Source organism: Ciona intestinalis, chromosome 4 (assembly GCF_000224145.3).
Source record: "Ciona intestinalis chromosome 4, KH, whole genome shotgun sequence".
Classification (NCBI taxonomy): Eukaryota; Metazoa; Chordata; class Ascidiacea; order Phlebobranchia; family Cionidae; genus Ciona; species Ciona intestinalis.
This window is the reverse complement of record NC_020169.2, coordinates 2220155-2245514: the sequence shown is the minus strand read 5'-3', so window position 1 is coordinate 2245514 and position 25360 is coordinate 2220155. Positions and strand designations below refer to the sequence as shown.

At 35.7% G+C, this 25360-nt stretch overlaps 2 protein-coding genes across 3 annotated transcripts in view; both read left to right on the top strand.

The window, feature by feature from the left end:
• Positions 1-5522, top strand: part of LOC100185936 (ras-related protein Rab-27A-like) — a 6352-nt gene extending 830 nt beyond the window's left edge. Inside the window, exons 2-7 of the mRNA XM_002131103.5 lie at positions 506-603; positions 1037-1116; positions 2099-2202; positions 2437-2560; positions 3392-3475; positions 4318-5522. Of these exons, the coding sequence (XP_002131139.1) occupies positions 506-603; positions 1037-1116; positions 2099-2202; positions 2437-2560; positions 3392-3475; positions 4318-4435 (608 nt within the window). The 3' untranslated portion in view covers positions 4436-5522. The remainder of the gene's footprint in view (positions 1-505; positions 604-1036; positions 1117-2098; positions 2203-2436; positions 2561-3391; positions 3476-4317) is intronic.
• Positions 5523-7661: 2139 nt separating this feature from the next.
• LOC100181178 (integrin alpha-6) lies at positions 7662-24789 on the top strand. Of its 2 annotated transcripts, none has more exons than XM_026834192.1 (24): positions 7662-7995; positions 8110-8256; positions 8324-8386; positions 8445-8549; positions 8615-8674; positions 9939-10046; positions 11166-11328; positions 11971-12107; positions 12719-12938; positions 13512-13663; positions 14291-14465; positions 15401-15526; positions 16232-16392; positions 17314-17397; positions 18227-18430; positions 19262-19423; positions 19565-19674; positions 19916-20038; positions 20268-20367; positions 21083-21291; positions 21606-21767; positions 22144-22269; positions 23228-23379; positions 24285-24789. In XM_026834192.1, exons 1-24 carry the CDS (start codon positions 7842-7844, stop codon positions 24376-24378), a joined length of 3297 nt encoding a protein of 1098 aa, XP_026689993.1. In that variant the 5' UTR covers positions 7662-7841; the 3' UTR covers positions 24379-24789. The 2 variants fall into 2 exon arrangements, with proteins under 2 accessions (XP_026689993.1, XP_026689994.1); XM_026834193.1 differs by lacking the exon at positions 9939-10046 and adding an exon at positions 9572-9667.
• Positions 24790-25360: the final 571 nt, after the last annotated feature.

The following is a 25360-nucleotide window of genomic DNA, read 5'->3' as shown; positions in this document are numbered from 1 at the left end:
TATAGCAGTTTTAGTCCGGCATAGTGGTTAGCGCACCTGCCTTTAACTCAGAGGTAATGAGTTTAGGGCTTGACGCTGCTACCATTGTGGGCGTATGTGTCTTTGGGCAAGACACTTAACGGCAATTGCTCCAACCCAGTGGTCATTAATGGGTTGTCCAAATTATCAGCCATACATAAAAAAAATTAAAAAAATCTCAAAAAAATAATCACCCACAAAGTAACATACATGGTAACTCCTAAGCTGGAACGAGGTGTTATACCCGTGTGATAATGACGATCGATTTCCCGCTTCCCGAGGATAAAGAAAGTTGCATACATTCATTTATTCAGTTGTTAAACTTTAAGATATGAGTGGCATAGCGCATAAAGATGACTTTAGAATTTTAATAAAAAATACCTGATATCATGTTATAAACCCCTTACCTTACCACTTAATATGCACTTTGTAGTTATTACATTTTTATCAATGTTTCCGATCATGCATATTTTTGTAAATGTTACAGGAGTTGGAAAAACTTCGTTTCTATTTCAATATACCGATGGTTCATTTGAGAGCAAGTTTGTTACAACAGTGGGAATTGACTTTAGGGAAAAGCGAGTGGTAAATGACCTTACTTTGATTCTAATCAACACTTTTAGCTGCGTAATTTTGATTTATGGCAAAATTAGGCTGCTGGTGTAGGAAGGATAAGTCAGTAAATAATTTATTATCTACACACAAGAGGATGTGGCCATGGTCCATTGAGACATTCTTGTGTCCTAACACATTGGTTCTGTTACCTACCTAAAGGATTTCTCCAATAAATTTGACTATGGCCAGGAATGCATTATAATTACATTTTTAATTGGTGTAAAATATTAGTGTTTCCTATTTTCTGTATGTTGGCTAGCCTATGTCGTTAAGTGTACCACTTTGTTGCTGTATAGATCTAACCTATGTACCTACCTGTTTGTTTATGACAATATAGAAAGATTAATATGGTTGTTCTTTTAGTGTAACTCTCCTACTTTGTTTAATATTATTCTGTTTTCAGAGTTACAGACCAGCTGGTGTGGATTCTGGTCGTGCCCAGCGTGTACATCTGCAACTATGGGATACTGCAGGTCAAGAGAGGTATTTATATGTGCAGACGTTCATTCACTTTTTTTTGTTATTGTATTACGGAAAAATTACTTAATTTTACTCTTAGTAAGGTTTCTATTTTAAAGCCATTTTAGAAACCTAGCTTTTGCATTTTTATATTGATAGGCAATAAGCATAAAGTATTTGAAATCCGAATCATAGTGGTTAAGCATAAGATATGTGTGATGGTATGCTTTGCTTTCTTTGTGTATACCTCTTGGTCTTTACTTTCACATTGCCAGCAGTTAATGTTTGCTTAAGGCTCACACACTGCACACATGGCTGCGCATAATAATGGTGGTGTCTTGTTTGTTATTTGGGCGTACCGGCTTCTTTCCAGTTTACAATAGATGCTTTTCAATCACGTTTCTGTCATACCAATGTGTAATTGTATTACTATTCGTATTTCTTTCACTTAACTCGAAATTTCACAGAAACTGTTTTTAAATTCAAAGTCTTTGATATGTTTCATACATGTAATATGATTTTTAATCCATAATTATCATTTTAATGCCTTATTAAATTACAGCATTAATACTAATTGTATTGACCCCTGCTAATTTAATTCTTAAGTCACTTCTGTAACCACAAGAGTGCTGTAAAATCATTACAGTGGTTTTTCTTTGCCTAGGCCTATACATTATGCAGTTTGGTCCGATACACTTTCAACTGAAGTTTAGTTTATGTATTTAATTATTTATAAATAATCAAGCAAGAAGTTACGATCAATGCTTTTGCCCTGAATCAGCGCTTAAGCTTCTGAAAACGATCTGGCAAACAATACCTTACCATTACTCATTTTCCCATTCTTTCACAAAGCCCAGTACTCAACACTGAAAATGTGTTTTTACCATCACCATTAATTGATTTGAAGATTAGATTAAGCGGTTTTGGCATTCTCAATTCTCCTGTTTTCTGATCTTGGGCACAAATGAATCATAAGCTTAACATTTAACGATGATTCACTTTCCAGGTTTCGAAGCTTAACAACCGCTTTCTTCCGTGATGCCATGGGATTTTTGCTTTTCTTTGACTTAACGAGCGAACAGAGCTTTTTGAATATAAGGAATTGGCTTGGTAACTATTCTTTATTGTGAAGTGTTAAAAATTATTTATATAAATATTATTTCTAATCAAATTCTTATGTGGATTTTTTTTTATTATTTTCTAATCAAATTCTTATGTGGATTTGGGCACAGTAGATAGCACTTTAATAAGCTACCTAGGTTTTCAGCTTAATTTTTTTTCTATCCGCAAGGCCTAGTTGTATAGGTCTTACTTTTAAAGCTTGTTGACCTGTTTATTTTCCAGATCAGTTAAAGCAACATTCCTATTGTGAATCGCCTGATATTATTCTCTGTGGCAACAAATGTGACTTGGAAGACCTACGGGCTGTCAGCACAGAAAGAGCATCTGAATGTGCAGAAGCATATGGGTAATTCCACCTAATGTGTATATTATTGGAAATTCCAGCAATGCTCTCCTTGGTTTTGGTTTCAGATTACAGCCTATGTCTATCAAACTATCATAGAATGTTAATTGCCACTGTTTGAAGCATCAGCTGTCTACAGCAGGGCATTCAGTTCAATATATAATTCCAACGCATGGTTAATAATTTATTCTTGCTCAATTTGACTACATTAAGTTAATACTAATAGTATTTGTAGTATTTTCCAGCTAAATTTGAAACAAAAAAGCTATAGAGTAAAAGGTGTTAACATTCATCACATTTCGGTAAAACACATATCATCAAGTAATTTTGTTTGTGGGTAATACATCATACTCTCCATTTACTAATGAATGTCATAAGAAAATACTACTTTTATTAGTACCTATTAAGCAACTATAGATTCTGGTGAATGAATGAATGTAACTTACTTTATTCTCGCGTGGCCGGAAAACGAGTCGTTAAACATTGGTGTTCTGTTTCATACACCTCATGCCAACTTACGAGTTTCCAAGTATGTTACTTTGTGGGTAATTATTTTTTGGGGGAGCCTTGGACTCATTACATTTGGGTTATAGGCAGGCGCTAACCAAGTGTGCTATGGCGCCGGAATCAACGTGTTAAGTGTAAAACCACAGATGTGAATTGTAAATCAATCATTTGAAGTCAATGATGCAGTGATGCTGCTACCTTAACTGATATATTACCATTTTCTCTGTTGAAATACTGGATTAATGGTTCAATTCTGACCTAATTACCGCATAACTTCACACACACATTAGAAATGGGATTAAAAATTAAGTGTTGTACTTTATCCAGACTGCCATACATGGAAACAAGTGCTGCAACCGGTCATAATGTGGACAAAGCAGTAAGCATGTTACTGGATCTAGTTATGAAACGGTAAGGTTTAATTTTTTAAATACTTTATGTTACATCACTTAAATATTATTTATCTCTTTAAATGTAATAGCCAAGAATAAAGATCATTGTATTTAAAACAACAGAGAATGGGAAATTAACAGGAAAACAACCGTCGTTATATGTTTCTTATTGCTTCAACCCAGTGGTTACTAATGGGTTGTCCAAGTTATCAGTCATACATAAAAAAATTCAAAAATCCCCCAAAATAATCACCCACAAAGTAACATACATAGTAACTCCTAAGCGGGCATGAGGTGTATGAACATTCGTGTTATAACGACTGTTGTTTTCCGACAACGTGAGGATAAAGTAAGTTACATTCATTCATTCTTATTGCCTGGTCATACTTAGTATAGTTAATAACAGATGTGCAACTTTGGTATTTTTCTCCTAATATAACCTAAATTTACCTTTTAACTAAATCAAACAGTTGTCATAAGATCTCCTGTGACAGCTGGAAATCCTTTTTTTCATTTTCTCGCTCATAATCTTTAATAAATAGTAAGCATTCAAACCGAATCAATGTAAAACCCACTAAATCTTAATATTAATAACCAGCCTGTTTCTACACCAGAGGTTACAGATTCGTTTCTTAATACAGCTACCATTTTTGTGGGTCTATGTGTTCTAGTGCAAGAATCTTAAAATTGCTCCAACCCAATTTTTTGGAGCAATTTAACAATGGTCCCGCTGTTTAAATTGCTCCAAAATTATTTTTAAAAAAGATTAAATTATGTTGTAAATTGTTATGTGTAAAAATGACTTAGGCATGCATTGTTTCCCTGTCATAAATATGTTTATTCATTCATTCAATGCTTTAGTATGGACGAAGTGGTGGACAAAACGATGCTTCCTGCACAGTTTGGCAACAGAACAGAAGATGGTCCCAAACTTAACCAAGGAAATCCCGAAGCAGAGTCTTCCGGTTGTCCGTGCTAAGTTTTACTTCCTCTTTGGTGCACAATGGTTTGACTGCAGATTTACCCGTTCGCGTTTAGGTCTCAGAAGTGACAATTTTCTATTTAAAACCCTTGCGAACGCCCGTGTTCGGTAGTTTTAGTTTTTTCATTGAACATACCGTCCCAAGAATGCAAGTGAGCAGTTACCGTTATACACGATGGCATTCTATTTTCACAAATCCGTATCACTTTGCAACTTTTAAATTTTTTGTTTTAGTATCGTATTTTGCACGTGAACTCTTCTTATAATCGGTATGCAGTTAAAGTGACGAATCGCTGTTTTTTTCTTTTCTTGAGTTACCCTTAAACCAAGCTGGTGCCCTCCACCAATTTTCCGTTTGTGAAAGTCCTGTCCAACGTCCATTGTATAGTTATGTACGGTATTTAAAAACGCACACTTCAGTATAGTTGCAATTAAATACTCGTCCAATTTAGGTAAAAACCCACAATATATAGTTAAGATTATAGTTACGCATTTTTCTGTATTTCACTTTTGGACCTGTTGTATTATGTTTATAATACCAAATCCATACTATAGTACGGTGGGGGAAGATGGGACAACTTTTTGTTCTGTTTTCTCGTCGCATTTGGTAGTAAAAAAAGAACTTTAAAAGAATTATAGATGCGTATCCTTACGACTACCGTATATCGTTGTTAATTGTTTAAAACACGATCCGAATATTTAAACGTTATGTGCTATAGGTGTCCCGTCTTCCCCCACCCTACTATATAACAACTATATTACGTAACTTACTGGAAACCATTATTCTACTGGTACAACAGAATTTACAAAAACCGTACGTTCCGACCGTATTTGCCAATCTATAGGCTGCACATTCATTTTTCGACGTTGTGTTATTTTTCAACCACCAGGCAGCCCATTATATACCACGCTTGCATTTAGCTCCACCCGAATACTAATTAGTGCAATATTACATTATTATTCGCTCTTAATTAACTAATCAACATACCAGAATGTTTTTTTCCTTTGTCCGAATAATGGAAACTGCGTTAATTTGTTTAAGCGAGTTTTATATGTTTTAAATAGACAAGTAGTTGTAGATGCATTCGGCGTCCATTGTTTTTAGTCCTTTTAGTGCGATACTGACTTTTGCCACATATAAATGACCAAACAGTTTATTGTAAGTTGTTACGTTGAGTTTAAAAAGACAAAAGATATATAGTAGGATGGGGACACCATTAGCACATAATATCCAAACCTCCTGATCGTGTTTTACACAAGTAACAACGGTCTATGGGAGTCGCGAGGATACGGTTTTATATTTTTTGAATGTTTTCTTTTTTACTACTAAATGAGACGAGAAAAAAGACTTAAAAGATATCCCATCTTCCCCCACCCTACTGTATGTTGTGGGCTGGCGGGAAATGGGACATCTTTTCATTCCCTTTTCTCACTCAGTTTAGTAGTGAACACGAAACATTTAAAGAATTATTAAACTGTATCCTCACAACTCCAATAGACGGTTGTTAATTGTTCAAAACTCGATCAGGTTATTTTTGTATTGCGCTAAAAGTGTCTCGTCTTTCCCTATAGTTCTATATGTTAGAAAAAAAGTAGATTTTACCTAGAAAATCAAAAATTTAATAACGTATTCACCCGTTAAAAAAAGATCAGAAAATATGAGTTTTAGGTGCTAACAGTATCCCATCTTAACCCACAGAACTAACACCAGACAGTCCAGTTTTTAAAGTTAGTTAGGAAAGAAATTCTACCATTGTGTATTCAGATTCAATTTGTTTTGACACTTACCAGTTTTCAATCATTGTCAGGCCATTTTAATGTTGATTAGGTCAATTTCTATATAGTAGAGTGGGGGGAAGATGGGTCATCTTTTTGTTCTGTTTTCTCGCCCCCTTTGGTAGTAAACGGAACTTTTTTTTAAAGAAGTATAAAAACTGTATCCTCACGACTTCCATAAACCGTTGTTAACTGTTTAAAACACGATTGGGATATTTGGATATTAGGTACTAAAGGTGTCCCGTCCTATTACATTACAAACAAAAAAGAAAGAAGAAAGACTAAGCCGCGCCTACGCAAAGTAGTAAATGTGGCATCAACGCACTCTGTGGCCGGTTTCGTCACACATCGCTTAGCGTCACTTGTTTGTTCACGTTCGGATTTATATTGTTCGACCTTTTGTGAGGAGCCCGGAGCACGGTTACGTGAAATACGACGAATCGTGGCATTCCGTGGCTCAAATTGTAATCGACACACAGAAACGGCTCATTGATTCTATTTAGCACACCTCGACAGCGGTTAGCATGCGTACCAGTTATGCAAAAATCGCACAGTTTCCGCTGCTGCGATCGTAAGCTCGTGGTATTTTTAAAACACAACATGAAAATAGCTGCCTTTACGAAAATAACCGACATCGGCAGTGAAAATTACTTCGGAACTGCAATAGCCCAAAACATCCAACTAAAATTCCTAGAGAACCGCAACGAGTGGGCGAACCCTTTTTACCTCCCAGTACCGCCTGTCGTTCGCATTTTTTCACGGAACGCAAGTTTCCGACGGTGGCCCAACTTAGCGCTAGGCGTTGATGGTTGCCGTATCTCGTTGGATAACTGTCTTCAAGCTACAGTAAGCCAGCAGCCGCAGCCTGAACGGCGACATTCTTACATAGTAGTACAAGTATTCACCGCTTGACAGCGTAGAAAGGTATATAACAAGTCAAAGCAGATTGTACAGTTACCGCGTTAAACCATCGTTTTTTTTTGTGTTTGTCATGTAGCATAAATATATCTTCCATTGTTAAACATTGGGTGGGAGAGAGAGCTATACTAAACCGGTTAGGTCATCAAACTCGAGACAGGGACAGCTGTTCTTGTCAACAACTTTTAATAAATGTGTTATAGGGATTGCGGCTACTATGTCAGTTGTATGATGAGCGAACGGATATTTATAAATGTCGACTGCTTAGGAAGCTTTCTTCTTACTAGGTATTAGTTTCTGCCGCAGTAGGCAGTGGTACAGTTTGTTTGTATTGAATCCATGTACGACAACGTTAGCGTATTTGTAAAGGTAATATACCTCAATTACATTACAGCATATGAAAGAGAGGATTTATACTTGAGGCGCGTACCTTTTGAACGACGCTAAGAACTACTCTTAACCCTGGGGCTAGATATCGGCGTATTTAGCCGAAAGATAATCCCGACATATTTATATGTAATTCTCAATTGTAAACTGTAATCTTAAGCAGGGCTGCCGCTGCGACTGTCACACTATTGGATATATAACACTGTAAGCGTTGGTTTGAGAAAGTTTACTGTAGAACTGAGGCGGAAATGAAACATAGAACTTGAAGGAATCAATAACCAAGAAACGCTTTACAATTTCAAACAAGTACAAACTATCCGTCATGGAGTTAACTTTTCTCTTCAGCATTGCTATGCTGTTCAGTTGTACTATGGGATATAATCTTGAAGGACGTTTACCTTTGTACAAAAGTGGTGGGACCAACAGTACATTTGGATTCAGCGTTGCTTTACATAAACTTTCCATTGACCCAGGGAGTAAGTCTACACCTACAATTACCCTCAAAAAATTGAATGGCCGATTTGCTTTAGGAAATATGAGACGATTTATATTGCGTTTTAACATTGGGTTTACACAGTGTATGTACACAGGTTCGCTGGAGAAAAGCTTGCTCGTGGTTGGTAGCCCTACAGCCGAAGCCTTGCCAAGTCAAACAAATGCTGTGAAACCTGGTGGAATATACCACTGCCCAGTTAGTACTAACTCTGAAGATTGTACCCGAATAGCCATGGATTTGGGTGAGTGATTTTCTTAGAGCGCCGCGAATTTTGGTAACTTTGGTTAATAAGACAATTACTTCTGCAGGCGAATCCAGTAGAACTAACAACAAAACTGGGCAGTGGCTGGGCGTCAGTCTTAAAAGCCAAGGTAAATCGTAACAATGGGCGCTTGGAACTAAAATCAACTTGCTGTATTTACTTCTCAGGTGCGGGGAAGTACCTGATAACGTGCGCCCATAGACACTCAATGAGATTATATTCGAGAGTAAACGAAGTCGAAAGGCTCTGCGGGAAGTGTTTTCTTTTGAACGGTAAGTACACAAAAAACGAGGATCTCAACCACACATGCTGTATCTCAAAAATGTTTTATTTGCAGGTACTGATGCGAACGGATTGACCGAAATCACACCGAGTGATGTAGACAACAGATTTATAGGTATACTGGACTGCTTTTATAGAAAGTTAAATGCGAAATCAAGGACTATAAACGTATATAGTAGGGTGGGGTAAGATGGGACATTCCCACGTCTCGTTTATCGGCACATTTAATAGTAAACAAGGAATGTTTACAGAATTAAATAATATAAAACATCGCCAGGAATTGTGGCATTTCGGTGCAAATGGTATCCCATATTACCCCACAGTACTATATGCATAAGCTATGTGTCCACAAGCCATACCTATAGTAGGGTGGGACAAGATGGGACACCTTTAGCGCATAATATCCAAATATCCTGATCTTGTTTAAAACAATTAACAATGGTTTATGGGAGTTGTGAGGTTATAGTTTTATAATCCTTTGAATGTTCTGTGTTTACTACCATATGGGGGGCGAGATAATAGAACTAAAAGGTGTCCCATCTTCCCCCACCCTACTATATATTGGTAAATAAGTAATTGACGTATGGCACTATACATTAAAAGTAAAAAAACATCATAACACAGTTAGATTGCCATCTTATCGCACAGTGAAGGCTTGTGCAGCTGACAATTTACTGGAATTGCCTTCACATGCCAAGGACACTTCAGGCAATTGAGGTGTACAGGCAAGCAGCATTGGGGCGATTGTGAAAATAAACAATAGTAACCAGCACTTGTACAAAGTAATCAGTGGTCACAGAAGAACAAGTTCAGAAACAGTCGTTTTAATGCATTTGATCAGTCAAGACAGTTAAAGAAGTTAACATGGCCAAATAATAACAAATAAAAACGAATTTCGTTTTTTCGGAGAGACAGATGTTATTGGAAGTTTAAGTGATTTACTAAATTCGTTAGATTCAGCAATAGTATAGCCGAGGCAGGACACTTACATTATTACACCCTAACTTTGCAGACTCACTATGTAAACGTGCTCCCGACCACGACGGTGCAGATTATGCCCAGGCTGGCACAAGTGCCGCCTTTGCCGGCGATAACGAATATCTGATCGGTAAATCACTCATGCCGCATCCCGACGAAGTATTCGTGTCGAAATGACTTGCCTAACAGTTAAAGTATTAGGCGTTATTTCACATTGACACTGAACACTTCGTTCGGATGCGAAAACTGAGACATTAATTTCAGCTAAGAGTACATCAGTGTTAAATATACATTAATCTGTAGACGCTGTTTACCTCTTAGCTGAATTTAAATGTCCAACAACATAAACTACATTATGTTATCATAGGCTAATTATATTTTTTGTTCTTTTTCTAAACAAGCGTCTCCGTGCGACCAATTACAACGAGCGAATACGCTTTCCAAAAACAACTTGGGATATTCACAGAGTGGCGTTTCTCTGTCACTTATAGACAACGAATATTTGTTGGGTAACTTTATTCGCGTCCAAATAACCTCGTTTGCGCTTCCAATAACAACTTACCATGTGTGTTTTTGATGGTGTATGCTCTCTAGATTGTAACTGCACGAATCAAACACTTTAGCTGTAAAACTGGCATGCCGGCCTTTGTCATATAGACTTTATAGAGCATTGCTCCTGTACATGAATTTATGGTTATACGTGTATGGTGACTCATTACATATTTGACAGTGGTTTTAGCTTTGCGTTATACGTGTTACACCCGCGCGTACATTAAATCGATTACACACGAAGCGTACGTGACACATTTTATTTAGAAAAATGCAACTCCCAATTACGTTACCACAGATTCCGCCAATTTAACTTGGCAGCATTCGCGAAATTATATTTATCATATATATAGTAGGTTGGAGTAAGATGGTTCTACATTTCACTCTCTTTCCCGTTGGTAGTAAACAAGGATATTTATAGAAATATACAAGTGTACCCTCACGAGTCTATTAGTGCGTTGTTAAATGTTAAAACACGATTAGAAAATTAGGATATCATGTGCTAACGGTAGACATCTTGCACCAGCAATAGACTCTTTCTTGGTTTTAGACAACACTAAATTCTGAATATGCTTGCATTCGGCGTTTAACTTTCTAACCCGGTTTGGTGCATGAGCTTTCGTTTTCCATATGGGTGTATTTTTATGCCGTATATACTAACATGTAGTTTGTTGTCAGACCGCATTAACAGCATGCGTTAGTGTGTAGTTATTTTTTTATATATTTAAGTCATTTCTTGTTTTTTTTTATAAGACATATAGTAGGTGAAGGAAGATGGGACACCTTTTCATTCTATATTCGCCTAATTTGGTAGTAAACAAAGAACATTTCAAAGAAATATTCAAAGAAAAATTGTTAATTGTTTAAAATCCGATCAGGATGTTTGAATATTTGCCATTAAATGTTGCTCGTCTTCCCCCAACACCCTACTGTATTCATTTTTTGTTATATTTTAGTGTTTTTAAGGTTATTGCGTCTTTATCCGCAAGAAAAAAACTTCTGAGACATTTTCCTTTTGAGCGGCATTACATTTTCACTAGCGTATATAGATATCATTACAAACTGATGTAAAAATATAGGTGGACCTGGTATGTGGTCATGGACAGGCGGGATGTTTGATATCCAGATGGCAGATCTGGAAGCAACGGAAGCTTTAGATATTTTTACATCTTCTACGGCGATGTACGAGACGCTGGGCTGTTACAAAAACGAATTGGACCGCGGAAAAGTAAAATGCGACAAGTAAGCAAAAAAGTTTTGATTTTAAAACAGAAAAATCGTATTCGTTGTATCATCGGTAAAAAAAATTAAAAATTATTCTTCGTCGTTTTAAAAAGTCTTATGGTGTCATACTCCGGTAATGTCATATAGTAGGGTGGGGGAAGATGGGACACCTTTAGCACATACTATCCAGATATCCTGATCGTGTTTTAAACAATTAACAACGGTCTATGAGAGTCATGAGGACATAGTTTTATATTTCTTTGAATGTTCTTTCTTTACTACTAAATGGGACGAGAAAATAGAATTAAAAAGTGTCCCATCTCCCCCCCGACCTATAATGATAGAACAAGGGATTAAAGAAAAATGCTAGAATTAAGAATTGAGATAAAGTGCGGAAAATAGTCTCGCAAAAAACAACAACAACAAGAACAACTGTTAGAGTAGTTAGACGATAAAGGACCTATATGACCACTTACGTGCTTAATTAGGACAAATTAGGACATTTGTTTCTATATTTTTGCTTCTTGCGTGGATTCTCCTGGAACTATTTCATCGAACTTCGCGAATAAGGTAGTCACGTTCTTTGGAAAATACTGTATAGCAACAAAATAGTTCTAGTTTCCCTATTAATGCTGTTTCAAAAATTTGTTGTGTTTTTAGTATTCCGTTGCGAAGAGACAGCTATTTGGGATTTTCAGTTGCATCAAGTAACGCAATTAAACCTGGAGAAACAACGTACGTGGCTGGGGCACCAAGGGGCAACTATACTGGTGCCATCGTAATGTATCGAAAAATAAGTAAGTATTTGTATGGCAGTTGTATTTTGGTATGACCGTATGGAAAAGTAAAACCAAAGGGCGATTCAGATTTATAAAATAAAGGAATCATTTCAGTTAACACAGTTTTACTTTTAAAGTTCTTTTTATAACCTATTGCTTAAATTCACCCCAGAAGATAAATGTGATTTCCCATGTTGTAATAGATATATTTTGTAAGCCTACAAATAATTTCGTTTTTTAAACTATAGAATTTGTGTGTGTGTTTTTTTTTATAAAAGTATTTATTATATGTTTGTACTAAAATAGTCTAAAACCAACTAGTAAAGCAGCAAGGCTATAAAATTATAGATAAATATAGTGGGGTGGGGGGAGATGGGAAGCCTTTTAATTATATTTTCTCGTCCAATTTGGTAGTAAACAAAGAAAGTGCAAAGAATTATAAAACCGTATTTTCACGATGATGTTAATTTTTCAAAACACGACCAAGATATTTGGATATTATGTGCTAAAGGTGTCCCATCTTCCCCCACCCTACTATATGTCCCATTTCGAGAGCTGTAGCGGGATAAACAAAATACAGGAGAGACATGTAGCCCATAATACTCACTTACACTGAATTTCTTTTTCAGGCGATGGTCTTTCGAAAAGTCTTGCACCTATACTAACGGATACAATACTTGGCGAATTTATTGGATCCGGATTTGGTTTTTCAGTGGCGACCATTGATGTAAATGGAGACGGTCTGGACGATTTATTAGTTGGGGCACCGCAGTATTACGAGTATTCGAACGAGGGAAAACACGGAGGCGCAGTCTACGTTTATATAAACCAACGTGGTGTAGCTTTCAGGTTTGATCGCTTGGTTAGGTTAATTGAATACAATACTGAAATATTAGTCTATATATAGTAGGGTGGGGGAAGACGAAATACCTTTAAGCACATAATATTCAAACTTCCTGAACGGTTTTTAAACAGTTATGAACGGTTCAAGAGGTCGGGAGGTTACGTTTTCATAATTCATTGAATGTTCCTACGAAATGGGACGAGAAAATAGAATGAAAATCTGTTCCATCTTTCCCCACCCTACTATAGCACTGTTGGATAAGATAGATATCGTTAGAACATAAACGTCCAATGTTTTATTATTATGTTTTTAATACTTTACAGTTTACAATGTTATTTTAGAGTCGCAATTATAGGATAAGGTTATATAAAAACGGTATATTTATTTTAAAGTTTGTATTACTGATTTAGTGTACTATACTACTATAAAGTAGTATTGGGACCTAAATTTAAAACCGATTTCTCGAACCGAAAAAATGTTCGTGATGATACCGTATACTAACTCTTAATGCCATTATAAAAGTACAGCCTGTCGAATATCAGTCTTCTTTTATAATTTACTCGTTTATTTTTCTGCAGTCAAATCACACCGAAGAAATTGTTGGGATCACTGGACTCTTTCTTTGGTTATTCCATCGCTTCAGTTGGAGATATTGACCAAGATGGCTACATAGATTTCGCGGTCGGCGCTCCACAGGAAAAACCAAACGGAAAAGTCTACATTTTCCGAGGTACGTCTGTCGCTAACTACGAAATTTATATAGTAGGGCGGGGGAGATGGGACACATTTTTATTCTATTTTCTTGTCCTATTAGATAGTAAACAAGGAACATTCAAAAAAATTATAAAACCGTATCCTCACGACTGCCATATACCGCTGTTAATTGTTTAAAACACGATCAGGATGTTTGAATAATATGTGCTAAAGGTGCCCCGTATCCCCACACCCTACTATATCTAACAAAATACAAAAAGGTTATACGATACTATTTAAAAATATAAAAATGGCAAAAATTAAACAATATATAGTAATGTGGGGTAAGATGGCACACCTTTGGTACATAATTTCCAAATATCCTGATCGTGGTTTAAACAATTAATAACGGTCTGTACTGGGAATCAGGAGGATACGGTTTTATATTTCTTTAAATGTTCTTTGTTTACTACTAAATGGGACGAGAAAATAAAATAAAAAGGTGTCCCAAATTCCCCAAACCTATTATACTTAAACACGACCGCTAAAGCCAAAGCTTTTGAAACCGAAAAATAACTTAACCAAAATTTCCTATTCTCTTATTATCGTATATACTTATAACAGTGCACAACACCTTTATGTCAACAAACCGTTTCCACCGCAGGTTCCGCCGACGGCAACGTAAAGCAGTCGCAGGTATTTAACGGAGCTAACTTTACCGATATCAAACCGGACGTCAAAGGCTTCGGCGTCTCATTGTCCGGTGCAGTGGATATTGACAATAATAAATATCCTGATCTTTTGGTCGGGACTTTATCCGACTATGTTGTGCTGCTACGGTAAGTTTAAAACACAAATTATTTGACGAACGAGGTCTTGCGGGATTTAGGTGATTGTGAATAACCTTTTTTTTCGATAGAGGTTCTATGTAATGTAACAAAAATTATTCGGTTTAGTGAACAGAACTATTTTTTTAATTTTTCGCATCGCTAGATTTAAGTTTATGTTGTTTTTAAACCTGGACCAGCAGAATACATTCAATTAAATTTAATACGACTCCGCAACGAGTTGTACAATGTCTGCTAGAGTACTTCATTTAGCACAATTTTTCTGTCCCGTCAACTGATGTGGATTTTGATTGGTAGCTCATTTACCCTCTAAAAACGAGGAATTTACCCTAAGGAGTAAATTTACCCCAGTTTTAAAAACGCTGGTTTAATGTATTTGGTATAAGACAAGCATATCTACGATCTAGGAGTAGCCACAAAAGTTTACGCAGGTGTCGATTAACACACCTTTTTACCTTATGGCCGCAAACGCCTTGTGCTAACTTTGCCAAACGATGGCAGTGTACGTTTAATATATGTAGTATAGTAGGGTAGGGGAGATGGGACGCATTTTCATTATATTTTCTCATTTCATTTGGTGGTAAACAAAAAAAATTCAAAGAAATATAAGACCATATTGTCACGACTCCCATATAGACCGTAGTATGTTAATTGTTTAATAAAACATGATCAGGATATTTGGATATTATGTGCTAAAAGTGTCCCGTCTTACTATACACCTGTCTCTCCCATGTTTTACCGTAATTAACCGAATTAAGATATAAAGATTTTTTATTTCAAGAAAACTGCAAAAAATGTGGTTGCCTAAAGATTAGTATACTAGACTCAAACTATTGCAGCATTAAAATTATATAGGCCTACAACTCGTTAAACTACCTGCCTATATCCGTATATCCTCTAATGTAAAACACTTTTTTTTCCAAAAGGTCAAGACCAGTTATCACAATCGAGTCAAGCCTTTCTGCAAGTCCCACTAGTTTGGATCTAAGAAATCCGAACTGCACACTTGCTTCAAAGACATATTCTTGCTTCGAGCTTCAGTTTTGTTTCAGGTACGTAATTTTGCTTTAAACTTGTAGTAAGGTGGGGTAAGATGGGACATGTTTTTATTCTTTTTTCTCATCCAATTATTGGTAAATTTTGAACATTGACAGAATTATACAATCGTATCCTCGCGACCCTAAAACAGCGTTGTTAATTGTTAAAACCACAATTAGAAGATATTAGGTGCAAAAATTCGTTTTACCCCACTTCATTTTACCCCAATAATTAATTTTACCCCACTATGTGAATGTGTATACAAATGACCAATAACCACCTAGAAAATAAAACTAAATGCTAAGGCTTCAATAAAATACTGGTTGTATGGCATAGATATAACTTTAGTCTGTATAATCGAATGTTTGGCCGATATTTTACATTAATTCAAATATTTTATTGAGCATTTTAGAAGTTTTACCACTTATCTAGAGCTGGTAAACTATCTATAACCAACGAAGATATTGATTCTAAAGAGAATAACCAAATATTGAAACAATTTTTATTATATATTAGGGTGGGAGAAGATGGGACACCTTATCATTTTATTATTTTGTCCCATTTGGAAGTAAACAAAGAAAGTTATAATTACAAAAACGCATCTTTACGTCTTTCATTGACCGTTGTTAATTGTTTAAAACACGATCAGGAAATTTGTATATTATAACTCAAAGGTGTCCCATATTCCCCCACTCTACTTTATATACCGCCTTTTCCAGATACAATGCTCGACATAAGGAATACACGGAGATACTGCCAATACATTATAGCATAACGTTGGACAGTGAGCTTCAGAAAGAACGAAAGGCTGCAAGAGTGGCATTCGCTTCTCCCCAAGGACCAAGCCTTATGAGTGACGTAGCCAATGTTCCAAGAGCCGGTAACTATTTTCGTAACTCACAATATATATACAGTATGAAAGGGAGTATATGGGACACCTTAAGCACATCATATCTAAATGTTCTGATCGTGTTTTAAACAATTAACAACGGTCTATGGAAATCGCGAGGATACGGTTTTACAATTCTTTGAAAGTTCTTTGTTTACTACCAAATGGGACGATAAAATGGAATGAAATAGTGTCCCATCTTTCCCCCACACTTCTATATATATGCAGTTTCAGGCAATGTATAATTATGGCCTACTCAATGCAATAGACCATGCATTGCTTAAAATATGTATTAAGTAGGCCATGTTATACTATTTACCATATGTTTTGATGGACATTACAGGATTCTTATACCAGCAGTAAGTTGCATACGTGGTAGCCTAACTTGTAAAAACTATGACAAAGTGAATAATTGAATCACCCGTTTCATTACCTTCAAAGTTTTCCTGTCAGGCACAGTTAGATAGATAATGTATTTAGGTGTTCAGCTTTTTAGTTGATACGTGACTATTCTTGGCCATTCGGTATAGCATATGCTCGTCACATGCTATATTTTCTTATATAGTAGGGTAGGGGAAAATGGGACACCGGTTCATTTTATTTTCACGTCTTATTTGGTAGGAAACAAAGAACATTTACAGAATTATAAAATAGTATCATCACGACTCTTATAGACCGTTGTTAATTGTTTAAAAAACATCCGGATGTTTGAATATTATGGGCTAAAGGTGTCCCGCTTTTCCCTACCCTACTATAGTTCTTTTGGGATTAATGGGCCAAATCTGGCCTAAATCGTGTAGGTCCTCACGGACCTTACCCCTACAGGATCGAATACATCAATAGATAGCGAGGTAGGTGTATTTTAAAAGTGAAATGTGATATCTAATAAAAACATTTATATTTCAAAACTAGGTCAATGGTATTGTCCTGGTGGGAAGTACAAAGTTTTCTTCATCGGTTCTGAAGATCGTTTGCGACCAATCAAGATTGATTTTGGTAAGCACTGTGGAAATTGACCAAATTAATCACCAATTATTTTTCCACATTGGCGAGGTCCTATACAGTGTCGCACACCAAGAAACCTGCGATTTACGCCAGAATCGTGTCTCTAGCGGTAGCTGTAACCATTTTACGACTTAATAAAATATAGTAACCTTTTATGTCATAAATGGGTCATAAAAGTAGTTTGGCTGTATAGTTAAGTTTCCAACTAAATGCTCGTAAAAATAGCTTGGATTTGTAACCTTCATATATATAATAGGTACCATGGTTATTAACATTGCATATTACGGAAATCGCCTAATATTGTAAGTTTATTTTTGATATGTATGGATGGCATACAACGTCGCATATATATCCTATTCATATTTAATTCTATACATAACCTTTTTCTTATTAACAAATTGGACGATAAAAGAGAATGAAAAGGACCATCTTACCTCAACCTATAACATATTCCTATACGCTATATGGGCTTACCCCTATTTTCGTAACATAACATATAGCAGGGTGGGGGGAAGATGGGACACCTTTTTGTTTAGTTTTCTCTTTTCATATGGTAGTAAACAAAGAACATTCAATGAATTATAAAACCGTATCCTCACGACTTCCACAGCCCGTTGTTAATTGTTTAAAACACAATCAGGCTATTTGGATATTATGTATTAAAAGTTATCCCATTTTCCCCCACCCTACTATATCAGTATCGCGTTTTTAACATAACGCATCAGTATTCCTTTAAAAGTGAGATAACAATATTACTTCATCACATTTTTAACCTGACATATCAGTATCCCTTTTTTTCACAACAGTATCACTTTTTCAGAGTTTAATCTTGCAAGTGAGATAAACGGTGTGAAAAGGGAGAGACCAGACCAACCAGTGTTCAACATGATCAATGACCCGATCATGGACGCCGATTTTCCGCATGCCCGAACTTCTGTGGTGAATCTTGCCAACAACTGTGGCGATGACGGTTGTCAGAGCAATCTCAAACTACGAGGTTCAATTCCCCCTGAAGTCGTGGTCGGTAAGTTAGTTGGTCAACCCATTCGCAAGTGATGGTTCCTTTCGGTGGCTGTAATACAGTTTCGTATATAGGTGTCTGTTCTACTGTTTCGTGTCTGTAATACCGATTTTTTTCGGGTCATTTGAGATATATAGTACTGTGGGGTAAGATAGATACTGTTAGGTTAAAACATAATATTAACAGAGCCCTTTTAGATCACGGTTATAGAATTGTGATTATATCCTTTTTTCCACCAAAATGGACATAAAAAGGGAATGAATACATGAACCATCTTACCCCAACCGACTATATATAAATTTTAAAAAGAAGAGAACTTCAACTACCGAAGTTTTAAGAGTACACTTACCTTGCTTCTATAAGGAGACAATACATAATTCGTTTCTTTATAGTGCAGTTAATATGGTTGCGGGGTTCACGGTTAAATGTTTAACTCAGCACAGCATCGTCTCCACTTTGTATTTTAACCACACATTTAAAGAGCCATTAGTGACTACATTATATAAAATAAATGTGAATAAATGAATGTAACTTGCCAGCTTAAGAGTTACCATGCATGTTGCTCTGTTGGTTATTATTTTTAGGTTTTTTGTTTTTTTTTATGTATGTCTGATAATTTGGACAACCAATTAGTGACCACTGGGTTGGAGCAATTGCTGTTAAGTGTCTTGCCCAATGACGCATATACGCCGACAATGGTAGAGGCTTGACCCCAGTGAAATTCAAACTAGATTATTGTAACTATCTTTGAAACTTAACCACGTTTTATTCGCTCACACCTTTGCGCTTCCATTGCCTCGAACAATTGCTAGTAATTTAATGTTTTCTGTGCAGGTCGAGACAGCAAAATGCTTCTTTCTCTCAATGTAACCAACGACGGTGAAGAGGCTCATCAAGCTGTTGTATCAGCTAAGCTCCCTGCTTGGGTTTACTACGATAACTACACAGTAACTAGATCCTCTGGAGCCGAGATAGTGTGCACTACATCCGACATAGGTACAACGACTGCCATTTTGTTGAAAATTTTCTTCGTTGTAATAATTTACTTCGCTACTGTATTAGAAGAGATAAAAAAAACATAATTTTTACATTTTTAAACTCAATATATTTTCACTGACGTTTCCATTTCTTCTGCAGGCGGTTCTACATTTGTTGTTTGCACTCTTGGGAATCCGTATGTTGAAGGCAGTGCAGATACCATTGATATATTGTTAGACGTTCAACAACTAACTGCTGACACCAAACAGGTTTGAATCGTTAACTGAATACATAGCTCATAAGCTATATTGTTTATTTCATTACACTTTTTTCAATATAGAGTGTTTAAATGACTGTCGTTTTGCTTTTAACTCCCTTCTCTTTGTTATTTTCAATAATTCGATCTTCGCTATAGTTTTCAAAGAGATAATACTTGGATTTTCGCTATCAAAAAATAGTTTGATCTTTGCTTTTCCGAGAGATAAGTAAAAATTATTTCTTGTTTTATAGATTGTGATTGAGGTGACAGGATCAACTACAAGCATAAACCCGGAGATCCCACCCACCCCACTCTATTCCGACGTTATAATTCAAATGATGCTATCTCTATCCGGCTACGGCAAGCCTCAGCAGGTATACATACGATTTCCAGAATCTTTTACTGGGAGGTAGAAGTGGCTGAATAACGTTTTAAAGACCTGGTGCTGCGAAAACGTATAACATCAGAAAAAAAACAAAGTTACTGTATTTCTTTACACAAGAATCGTTTAACGCTATGAGAACCAGATCAGGGCCAGATTTGCAGAATTTATTGAATTTGCGGAGTTTACGGTTAAATAACTTTATGTTTTTTTCTAAAAAGGTTCGTTACGTCAATGCTCCAATAAAAGGAGAGTCGGCAATTCATTATACGAACGAGATTGGACCGTTTGTTGAATATACGTTCACGGTGAAAAATGACGGTAAATACCATTGTATATAGATATACTGTTTTACAAAGCATGGTCTATAAACACATTCCACGTGTACAAGTAAAATATAAGGAAGACCTTTTGGGGCAGTCATGCTTTTTTAATTTAGCAGCCATGTGTTTGCTGTATTGGATACCGGCAGGCAGTTGGGCAGTGTGCGGTTTAAACGTATATCCCCAAAAAATATTCACCCACAAAGTAACATACATGGTAACTCAAAAGCTGGCACGAGGTGTTAAACCCGTGTGATAACGACTGTCGTTTTCCGGCCACGCGAGGGTAAAGTAAGTTAAATTCATATACCATTAAGCCTAACCGGTAATCTGTTTTAAATATTTTACAAATTTTTATCGAAATTATTAAAATAATGATATATTTTGTTACTTCTGCTACCAGGCATAATGTAAATAACAATCGTTTAGCAGCTCATCTATAGTAGGGTGGGAAAAGTCAAAGAATTATAAAACTATATATCTTCACGACTTCCATATACCGTTATTAATTGTTTAAAACACAATCAGAATATTTAAATATTATCTGCTGAAGGTGTCCCATCTCCTCCACCCTACTATATAAAAACTTCGTGTATTTCCGCGGTTTCACCAAAAACATTCCCCGATGAAGTCTTTTTGAATGGCAGATGAAACGTCGGAAAAAGACGTTTTTATACCAGATGAGCCGCTAAACCATTATCTTATTCTTATAGGACTACAGCTGGCAAACGGAGTTCGTCTTATAGTGGATTTCCCTATTGAAATCAATAACGGTAAATGGTTAATGTACCTTGTATCTGCCCATGTTCGATCTGGAGGTTTACAAATAGTTGGAGAATGTGAACAACAGTACCAAAACACTTTACATTTCAAATTACCTGTCACTGCGTCCGTCAGCGCAGCCAGGAGGACAAAACGGGAGGTTAGTAAACTGGAAACAGTTTTTACATATATTACGTTGGGGTAACATAGGACACTTAATTTTTTTAACGTCTCATTTGGAAGTCATCCCATTATAGGTACAATGTTTCAAAAGTAGTAACCAGAATAACTAAAAGACAAAAAAAAGGCAAAATGTGGTGTTTCTGTTTATATACAGCATGAAAAAATCTTAAAATAAATTCGTATCATGTGTTAAGATTTTTTTAATACTTACTGTGAAAAATGTTTTATAAAATATAAAAATATACAAAAAAATAGTTTGTATTACGATGTACACGAAATTCATTTTACCAGGCAAAAGCTTCAAGTTTGTATGAACCACGTCGCTTATCATCAACGCAGAGTGGTTCGAATTTCGTGACACTTGACTGTCATGGAGATACTGCGAGATGCGTGAAAATCGGCTGCACCTTAGATCCTATACAACCAGGGTCAACGACATCGGTTAACTTGCAAGTATGAAATACCGAAGTGTATAAGTAAACGAATGGCATTATTTCTCTTTCATGGAAGTGCAGCGACAGTAGTTATAAAATGGGTGTTCTATTTCACACACCTCATGCTCACGAGTCTCCACCTATGTAACTTTATGTTTGATTGATTTTCTGCTTATTATTTTCTTGCTGTATGGCTGAACAATAAACGTAAAGTGTCCTTTCAAAAAATACACACGCCAACAATAATACCAGACTTGTCAATCTGATTCGTTAAAATTGTACCATAGGAAAATAACTGTATCAATACCTGTATAAACGTTGTTTATACAATATATTAATATGTGTTGTAAATAACTATATATTAATGTAAATAACTCTATAAATACATTTCACAGGCCAGGTTGTGGAACAACACTTTCCTGGAGGAGTTTGTTGACATCGACTTAGTGAACGTTGCAGCTTCAGCTACAGTTTCTAACATTGATAGCAACGTTCGAATCACTGGTTCGCCCACCCACGAGGTAATATAGTAGGGTGGAAAAGATTGGACACTTTTTTATTCTAATTTTTCGTCCCATTTGGTAGCAAACAAAGAACACTCAATTAGGAATTATAAAACCGTATCCTCACAACTCCTATAGAGTTATGGACCTTGTTAATTGGTTAAAACATGATAGGAATATTTGAATAGTATGTGCTAAAAGTATCCCATCTTACCTCCCAGTACTATTGTAAGTTGACTACCCGAGCCTAGCCATACCTATATACCTCTGTTGTTAGAATGTTGTACAGAAATTTGAACTTATTAGTGTGATATTTTATAATTTAAATTTACTAGTATATAAGAAGTAGTCTGTCATAAATGGATTCAATTAAAAAAATGTGTGCCCAAACAAAAGTATAACAGGGGCGAGATGGGACACCTTTTCATTCTATTTTTTGTCTCATTTAAAAACTCAAAGAATTATAAAAAAACGTATCCTCGACCCCACGACTCCCATAGACCGTTGTTAATTCTTAAAACACGATCAAGATATTTGGATATAATGTTGTAAAGGTGTCCCATCTTTCCACAACCTACTATATTGAGAATCAAAGCGCGCCGTGGCCCTGTAAGTTACAGTGTACCATAAGCGTATTTTCTAAAAGTGTGGCAGGGTGTAAAATAGTAAGCCAGCGTCGTTACTGGAAGGATCCACCATATATAGTACCGTGGTGGAAGATGGGATACCTTTAACACATAATATCCAAATATCCTGATCGTGTTTTAACAATTAACAAAGGTCTATGGAAGTCGTGAGGATACGGTTTTATATTTCTTTAAATGTTCTTTGTTTACTACCAAATGGGACAAGAAACAGAATGAAAAGGTGTCCCATTTCCCCACCCTATTATATATTAAACTAACTTACAACTTCCGATAAAAAAACTTGTTCTAAAAGTTTAATTTCTAAAATAATTAAAATATTTTTTTGCCAGGCACTTACTACAGTGGATCACGCGTATTTTGAAGTGTCAGTCAAGTCTTCGTTCCCATGGTGGTACATCCTTATCGGCATCCTAATTGCTCTCATCATTTACATTATTATCATTTACCTTCTAATCAAATGCGGATTTTTCAAGCGGAAGAAGTAAGTAAAAAAATATTATGGTTGCTTTTACATAGAATTTGTTGGAAATTTTGGTGAGAAACTTTTAAGGAGCACGTTTTTTTACACTATTTAGTTTTTATATTTGGTAGGTTAGGGTAAAATGGAACACCTTTACATTATATTTTCTCGTCTAATTTGATGGTAAACAAAGAATTTTAAAAAATAATAAAAAATATATATCGTTACGGGTCCCACAGAGCGTTGTTATTTGTTTAAAACACAATCAGGATATTTAGATAGTATGTGCTAAAGGTGTCTTATCTTACCCCACAGAACTAAATGTGCTAAAGGTGTCCTATCTTACCCCATGTGTATCGTTTTCTCTGTGGGATATCTACAACAAAAACTGTGACTTGTATTAATTCATGCCACGTTTTTTTTTTACTTTTAAGATATAAGATTTTAGTTTGGGTAAAACTACGATTTTAGTTGGTTATAATTAGATTTTATAAGAATAAGATTTTAGTTTGGTTGAAACTATAAGAACCACAAAGGAAACTACTAGCATATATAGGTAGTGACTTTGATTTCATTTTAAATGTAAAATTGTTGATATCTTCCCCCCCCCCAAAAAAAAGCAATTTTAAAAGTAAAATAATGTAAAATCTATGATACCATTATAATACTGAATCATTTTTAATATAGAGTGGGGAAAGATAGGACACCTTTTCATTCTATTTTCTCGCTCCATTTAGTAGTAAACAAAGAACGGTCAAATAGTTATAAAGTCATGCCCTCACGACTCTCATAGACCATTGTTAATTGTTTAAAACACGGTCAGGATATTTGGATAATATGTGCTAAAGATATTTCGTCCAACCCTACAATACTATATATAACACATTATTTCTGTCTAAAATCTAAATAATTAAAATATTACAAAGGTACCCCAGAAATCAACATCATGCGCAAGACGACAACGGTGCTGCAGTGGCTGAAGAAGAAAAGGAACCAACGAACAGAGAAACGGCAACGTGATATCGCCGTGTGTATGGGATTATATAGGTTATTGGGGGCATTGCTTGACTCGTATTTTAAACACATGTGAATGTGGTCCTTTATTACAGCCGCATGAGATAACATGTTGATGTTCGTGATAGAATACTATTACACCGATGTTTTAAATTTATCAAACTTTGTCAACATTTTCAATTAATGACCGCGAACGGCACTTATTCAATCATTTCAACTGAGTTTTTTTTACTTAAATTGAATATATTATTTAACCGCTTTAAAGTAAAGTATATATGGTCGTTTTTAAAACGTTTCTTTTGCATGCTTGGAAAGTATTTTACAATTTTAAAAAAACTTAGAAATGAAATTTTGTTTGGAGCATCTTTTTGTACGTAACTAACATAAAATTGAAATAAAAATTGGTAACACCTGTGACTTTTGATTTAAACATGCTGGTGCAAGTCGTAAGCATTCTTTTGTTTCGTCAAGGAGTGTCTATGAAGTAAAATTACTGATAAGATGTTTTAGTAAGTTTGACTGTGTATATTGTATAACCTCTTCATGTTGTGACTGCTACCGCCGTCCCACACCACGTATAGTAAAGAGCGCTCATTGCTCATTCTGGTTTCTTTTTTATGCGAATCTCATCACTCTGTTAAAAGAGAGCAATTCGGATTTCCGGAGACTAATGTGACGTCATCATGCTTCCTCTATTCGCAATGCTCACTTATCAGTGGCTTGCAGATGCGAGTAGTGGGCATGAAGAGACTGATAGCTTTGACGTATACGTTGTCTGTTGCGCAGCTATCTTATTTACTACAGCACAAGGCCAGATATTGATAAATATTAAACGGTAAAGTTTAATATTGTGGAGTTTAAATAGTTTGACATAATATATTATTCAGTTTTGTTAAAGAACTGATTATATGTGCGTTTTATGGTTCGTTTTTATATGTGAATAATACAACCTTATTTGTATTAGAACTAGTTTACTTGTAGTTCGAGT